The sequence below is a fragment of the Montipora foliosa genome, chromosome 5 (assembly GCF_036669935.1).
Source record: "Montipora foliosa isolate CH-2021 chromosome 5, ASM3666993v2, whole genome shotgun sequence".
Lineage (NCBI taxonomy): Eukaryota > Metazoa > Cnidaria > Anthozoa > Scleractinia > Acroporidae > Montipora > Montipora foliosa.
Genome location: NC_090873.1, coordinates 10,866,662 through 10,874,161, shown reverse-complemented (window position 1 = coordinate 10,874,161; position 7,500 = coordinate 10,866,662). Strand labels below are relative to the sequence as shown.

The window sequence follows — 7,500 nt, the reverse complement described above, 5'->3', positions numbered from 1 at the left end:
GAAAAGGTACTCTAAAAATAGATCGGTCTGTAAAAATGCCGTGACATATATAAGCCCACTATGTGGGTGTTAAAAAAACTCTTTGATACAGTTTTTTTCGACGCAACGGGACACTTGGTGACATAATGTATCATGTTTAGCTTCCGTTTTATTTCAGGGCCTCAAGTCCTTTCACTCCTGTGATCTAAAAGTTCATTCTCCTAACTAGTGCCAAAGATTTTTTTGTTGGCTAGTTATGAGAATTTGGTGTTATCAGAAAACAAAGCCCCTCAACTGATAATAATCTTCATTCTCAATACTTGTTCACCTGTAAGTGTTTGAAATTTTGAGGGAAATTTACGTAATTATCACTGTAAGGAGTGTTGCTAGGTGACTAAAAAGTGAATAACTTATCCTCTTATTATTTTCCGTTTAAATACGCCATTTCTTTTTGATCTATTTTTAAGTACAATGAATGATTTTTCCTTCTTTCAGAATCGCCACAAAACGGTAGTCAATTCGGTGCCACAGAGAAGGCGTTCATTTTCTCGCTACGAAACGCTGAAGGACTGCCGCCCTTCAAAAGCAATGTCAAAGATAGTTCCAAAGCGATACGTTATAGTAAAATTTTGGGTCCTACCTTTGGATATGAGGATATCCTAATTGATAGGCGTTTGACTCATTGGGCCGGTTCATCCACAAATTTTGGAGACAACTACATTGTCCCAACAGGGGTTCAGAACAAGTCAACTCTTCTTGCGGGAGCTTCAACATTTGGGGTAGATGAAGTGGAGGTGTTTTTTCTTCTGTGAATTAAAGCACATGCACAGAAGTACGTAGTTATTTGCTATTAGGGAGCTTAAGCAACGACAATGGCGACGGCAACGAGAACATCACAAATTTGCATTCTTAGTGAGCAAAAGCAATGGCTTTGCACGCTCTGCACGTGCATCTTTTCAGTTTTGTCCATTTATTTGCCGTCTTCAGCAAAACAACAACGTGAAATGACCAAATTTGAGGTTTCATGAAGAGCGTCAGCACTTGAGGATAAATTTTCATTTTCTCCCCTAAATTAAGTGCCGTTCCGACCAGTGTAATTTTTGAAGAACTACCACTTCCTTGTCAGATTAAGAAGCTTGAAATAGTCACGAACTGATTAAAATGACACGAATTTGCATTTTGAGATGACGTTCTCGTTGCTAGTCGCCGTTTTCGTTGCTCAAGCTCGCTATTGTCATGTGATCATCTGAAGCTGTTTTTATGTTAAATCAGACAGCACTCTTTCTGTAACCGCCAGCTTGTGGCGAACTGTGGGCTCTTATAAGCAGTCATGTCCACTGATCTCTAGAAGAAACTGGATCGATCGAACAGCCCATTGTCTTCACTCTTGCGGTGCATCTTGGCCACTTTTGCGCTAAAGCTTTGTATAGGCCGTGAAGTTATGTGAATTAAGAGAGAGTTACAGGAAGCTCAACACTGGACAACGTTTGGAGAAAACTGTAATTGCCCTTAGCGGGATTTGAAACCACGTCCCCCTGATCACTAGTCGGGTGTGATGACCACTACACTATCAGGACAACCATGCTGGCAACATGGCTGATTAATCACTAAATGTGTGGAATTTACGTGGGACTCCCTAAGGGCCAGTGATCAGGGGGACGTGGGTTAAAATCCCGCTCAGGGCAGTTACAGTTTCCCCCAGAAGTTTTCAAGTGTTGAGTTTCCTGTAACTTTCTCTCAATTTCTCCTCAACTTGGACTGTGAATCCATTTGCGATCCTCCTGGGGGTGATACGTTGTTGGCTCAAGGGATCTACTTAACTATGGTTTTTTTTTTAACATTGCCACATTGCTTTCCTCTCACTTTTGATATTCTGTTCTGCTTCGCATGAAACAATAGATGCTCGATCCAGTCTTTTTCGAGATCAGCAGTGGTGTCGACTCACTTCAACTGCACTTCTTTCTGAAAGGGTTAGAAGTAGTTTTTATTCAGTGTTGACCGAAGGAATCACTGTTTTGGAGCGAAAATAGGTGTATCCTGGGAATAAGAAAATTGAAGAAACTAAACAATCATGTTGCTGGTCATCAGCCCTCGCTTTGCAGACTCCTCCCGCATATGGTGTGGAATAGGATATTTTTCTTGATGACGCTATTTGACTAAAAGTACCAGAACCCTTAAGGTTTTGCTTGTCTCATACTAATTAGAGCTTTTGTTATTTTTTCCCCACTGGGAAATACAAAATTTAAATCAAAAAAGAAAAACAAACTGAATTCTGGTAGTTGTAATCAAATGACGCCATCGTGAAAGTTGCATGCCTATTACAAAATGCTTTTGTAGTTGTGACACATCTCCTATTTGACACGACTGGGCAACACGAATTGTTCTTAAATGTTTCATTTTACGGGAAATAGCCTGTTTTGTATCGTACTTGCCCTTGTAGTAAAATCTGCAGATATTCATTAATTTATTTATTTACTTTATTTAAAACTGGAAACTCATCAAAGTTAAAGTTAGGCAGCAATCCCTCTTTCCTCCACATTACCAGGAGCCTAGCTACAACTCCAATACTAGGTCTATGTAACTTCTATGTAACGGCATTTCCACAGAAAAGATCAAGCCACATTTAGACGAGTTCTTAAATAGTCTTGCTTGCCCGAGTTACAATGCTCAATTCCATGGGTACTATTTTTTCATGCAAGACTTGGGATTGGCTGCAAAGGTCTGGTTTCACGGGAAAATCATTCTAAAAATATAGCGGTCTGCAAAAACGCCCTTTCACAAATACAATGAAGTCGTAAGCTTTTATAGTCATGGGCTTCTGACATTATCCAATGGAGGAAAAAGAGGACTTAAAGCTTTAGTTAAAGCTTCTTTGTTGTATAAATAAGTTTACTTATGTTAGCAGTAGTGTATATTTAGTGAGGTTTGTTGGCTGGTAGAAGCATAGTCAGTATCTGCGTAGTTCGTATATATAGTGGAACCCCGCCTTAACGCCACCTCAGTAAAACGGTCACCTCTTTATTGCGGCCACTTCATTTTTGGCCCGGCAAAACGGCCTTACATTCTCTTAAAGAAAACCCTCGTTAATGCGGTCACACGCTCATACATACGGCCAACGTGCACAATTCTAAATCCCAAACACTCAGTAGAATCCTCTATAATTTCACCCCGTTAATACGGCCACCTCTTTTAATTTAAGAAAACCAAAATGCCTGTGACACGGTAATCGAACAGCCGATTTTATTTACGAAGTACTGTTAGCAACACTCCTCCCTGTTTTACGGCCACGCCAATATTTTTAGGCCCGTTGATGACCGTATTAACGGGGTTCCACAGTAGAAATAGATTCGTATTATAGAACTCTATTATATAAACATCCTAGTATACCGGCTTTTCAGTGATTGCGCAACTAGTATAAGCTGTACTTGTCATAGTGTTAGTAGATTTATAAGTAAAGTTTGTAATGTACGTAATTTGTTTGTAAAAAATAAAAGTTAAAAAAAAAGTGGAACAAAAGGCTGCTATCGATAATAAATAACTGGCGTTTCAAAGAAAAAACTCCTTTACACTCTTTCCATTTTTGTCAGTCTTTCTAAGACGATGAAAAAAGGTAAAGTCTGCTACGAGACTAGAATGCCCATCAAGCCTGCGCTTATCTCCGGTTACTGTAGCATGAAGCGACTAGGAGTATTTCAACTCCCCCCTGGATGGGATGCTAGTCCATCGAAGGGTTACCCCCGGCATTAGATTCGCCGGTACCCATTTATGCACCAGGGTGGAGAGGGGCACCGTGAGAGTAAAGTATCTTTCCCAAGAACACAACACAATGTCCCCGGCCAGGACCCGAACCCGGACTACTCGATCCGGAGTCGAGCGCACTAACCATGAGGCCACCGCGCCCCCCACTTCTAAGACGATAAATCTGACATAAAGTTGACCCGCAGAAACAAATGACAATAAGAAATTCAAATTCGGCAATAGACCTCTTTAGCTTGTACGTTTTGTTTTCCCATTTCAGACCACGTGATGTTATTCCAGGGAACAGTTTCTTTCAAAGGTCGTCTTATGCACGTGCATGTGTATGCAAACTTATGAAAAAAACAAAAGGAAAAATTCCCTTGGGAACATCACGTGGTCTGAAATGGGAAAACAAAACGTACAAGCTAAAGGCCCGTTTAAACGGTTTCAACATTTGCTTCAACATGCATTCAACACTTTGTTGAACCAAATGTTGGGTGCGTTTGAACAGGTCGTGCAACATTGTTGAAAGGGTAAAAAATGTTGAAAGCTTGTTGAAGCGTGTTAAATCAAGTTTAAATCAGTTTCAACTTTCACTCAACATCGATTCGACTTCTCCTTCGTTCTCGAAAATGTTGAATGGTGTTGAAACCGTTTTGAACACTCTGTTCAACAATAGCAGAACACACGCATGCTCACATCAGGCCGCAAAAGTCAATATGGCGTAGTTTATCTGGACGAGAGAGATTGGTTTCTAGTTCTTAGTTCCTCGCAATTAGATTTCGCGAAAGTGTTGGTTCTTTTGTTGTTGCAATGTTGTAACCGTTTGAACGGCCTCCGCACAACTGTTTGACATTTGCCCATCATCCGTTCAACTTTAATTGAACGAATGTTGGTCAAATGCTGAAACCGTTTAAACGGGCCTTAAAGAGGTCAATTCTGGCTGTCATGGAATATTCCGCAATGATCATCAGCTGACAGCCGCAGCCTATAGCGACGATATCTAGGTCACAAATTTTCTCGTATAGTAATTGGCTCTGTGGTGATATGATATGCAAAATATATTAAAACACGCTTTGGTTGGCAAATAGTGCGTACAAAAACTCCACTATCGTCTGTAGAGCAATTTGATCTCTATTTTCAGTGAGGATAGTGTTTATTTCAAGACCACGCAATCGAAGTAGTGAATACAGGCTCAAGGCTTCTTTTGCTTAGTTAGGGCCGAGAAAGCAACATACATATATAGGATTTTATGGTGGGCTTGTTTGCAGTCTGAAGGAAACCGATGCTTCAACGAGAAACAAGTGAACGCAGAGCAAAGTTTCTTGAATGTTTCAAAATCTAAAGAACTGTATGCCGCAAGAACTCTTTGTGTAGCAATAACTAATCCGACGACAGCATTTGCATACCAACTTAAAGTGCCCCGTTTCTTTCGGCCTTATTCTGCTACAAAATATGCCGTTGGGTTAAGATTACTATGTATAATTGACAAAGAACATTGATAACAAACCCCTAAACGTAAAAAATTTCGGTTCCAAAGAGTCTAACCCTAACCCTAAACCCTAAAATTTGGCCGCAATTACTAAGCCCGCAATAGACCTTATTCACGATGGCCGTAATGTTGGATTTGCTATTATCATGGAAATTAGCTACACACTTCTGAGGGGGCAAACAACACAAGTTCGAGAGGTTATAACGAACATCTTAGCTACACAGATGATTTGTCTCACGTCCATTGAATGTTTATCACCTAAGTAATAAAATAAAATGATTCAACAAGGCACTTCAATGATTTTTTTCGTGAAAAATGAGCACTTTACGAAGTAGAAAGTCAAAATGTCAAAGGCAATGAAAAGATATAAAATTATTATGAAAGGTAGTACTTAATTTTAAATTCTGAAATGTACTTTCAGTAATGTTATTTCAATATTTCGAGCAGCCTTTTTTCCAATGGTTGCTCCCCAGCTTTACACATGGCTAATTTGCATGACAATTTGAAAACCAACATGGCGGTTATCGTGAATAAGGCCTATTGAAAAGAAGATTTCTTAATCAGACGTCAGAGGCTCAACATCGGAGTTCAATCTCTCTGTTTTAATTGCACTTTGTAAGAATTGCCTAGCGTCTCCGAAGTCGAAATGTCCGATTATTTCAGTGAATCCAGTGAAAGCAGTCAAGAACAATCTTCCGAGGCCTCAGAGGACAGTTTTGTTTCAGCGAGCGAAGACTTCTTGCCTTACGACGAAAATATCGAGCCGATTACCACGGAGCCAGAAGCGGCTGAAGATCGGGAGCAAGTGCATGGCCCAAGAAGAAGAGGAAGACGAGATTCTATGGAGTAGATTCTCTGGGGAAGAAGACGTTGAAGACTGGTTTTCAATGATCTTTGGTATATTTGTGTCGCTTGTAGACAGGAAACGTTTTTGTGGGCCGTTAACTATAGTGGAAGATTTGCACAATCTACGTTACAAATTTCACTTCCAGACATGTACATGTATTGAACTATCCACGAAAATTTGCTTGCCTTGTCATACCAATTAGATCATTTTCCCACTCTTAGCTCAGGTGCAATTGTTCCAACTGCTCGCTAGAGTTTCTTGTAAAACCTGAAGAGTGCAGATGCTGTATGCAAGTTGACCGATGCGTTGATAGAATGGAAGAGTTCGGCAGAGGAACACATTTGTACAACATCCTTTATACAACATTCTTTATACAACACTTTTATACAACATCCTCGAGATCAACTATTCTAAGATCGCAGTTTTCGTCTCTTATGTATACAACTTTTATAAACCAGTGAAAAGAAAAAAACAAAATTTCATGTGTTCATACTCACCTTTTATGCGATCGTGCGGAGTGTGGCTTCTCCGGTCCCTTCTTCCGTACGGTCGGACTAGCATGAGGACCGATTGTCCGCTTGGATCAACCAACGTGAAGGACCCTCTCTTTAAAATGTTCAGAACAGACGCCAAAAATACCTCGCGGTCGAAAAAATCAATGCCAATGATCCCCCTCGGCTCCACTTGCAGAGCTACGATGCAAAGAAATCCCAGCACTATGGTTTGAAGTATTGCTACAGCTTTGCACTGTATAGCGACTTGACGGCATTTTTTAGTTCGACACGGCAACCAGAATACAGTGAATGAAACGGCCTGCTCCCGTCTGACCTTGTAGCTCAGTCGGTAGAGCGGCGGAGATCTAACCCGAAGGTCGTGGGTTCAATTCCCACCCTGGTCAGAGTTTTTCTCTGTCCTTGTGTGGGTCCATTTCCATCAGTAGGGCTAACGCTCACATGGTTCATATGGGATTGAAATCTAGCACTTCACATTACACTCTCTTCAGTGATTGAAATATTTTGTTGTTTGTTAGCACCTTGAAATCAATATTAAAAGCAAGGTGAACACCCATAACACTAACCCGGTGTGGCCAACACATCAAGCATGCGCACAACCATTTCATCTGGTCAATAGCCCTTTTCACGATTAGTTTTTCGTTTTTGCATTACAATGTAATCTAACGTGGATGCGAGGCAATTTCGGGTTAAAACTACAAAATAGCCCAAAATTGCTTCACATACATGCTAGAATATATTGTAATGCAAATGAGAAAAACTAACCGTGAAAAGGGCTATTGGCAGTCATGGACAGCTGTTTCGGCCTTGTTAAGCCTCGTCAGCTTGCCATAACCATCTTACCAGGCGGGAGTTTCTTTTTTTTTTTTATTTCAATAGCCCATCTCTTTAATTGCAAAGTGATGTATTCATTTTTTCGCCAAGTATAAATA

At 40.4% G+C, this 7,500-nt stretch overlaps 1 protein-coding gene across 1 annotated transcript in view; it reads left to right on the top strand.

The window, feature by feature from the left end:
- LOC138003623 (uncharacterized) overlaps positions 1-3,806 on the top strand; it is a 20,949-nt gene extending 17,143 nt beyond the window's left edge. Inside the window, exon 6 of the mRNA XM_068849800.1 lies at positions 475-3,806. Within this exon, the coding sequence (XP_068705901.1) occupies positions 475-791 (317 nt within the window). The 3' untranslated portion in view covers positions 792-3,806. The remainder of the gene's footprint in view (positions 1-474) is intronic.
- Positions 3,807-7,500: the final 3,694 nt, after the last annotated feature.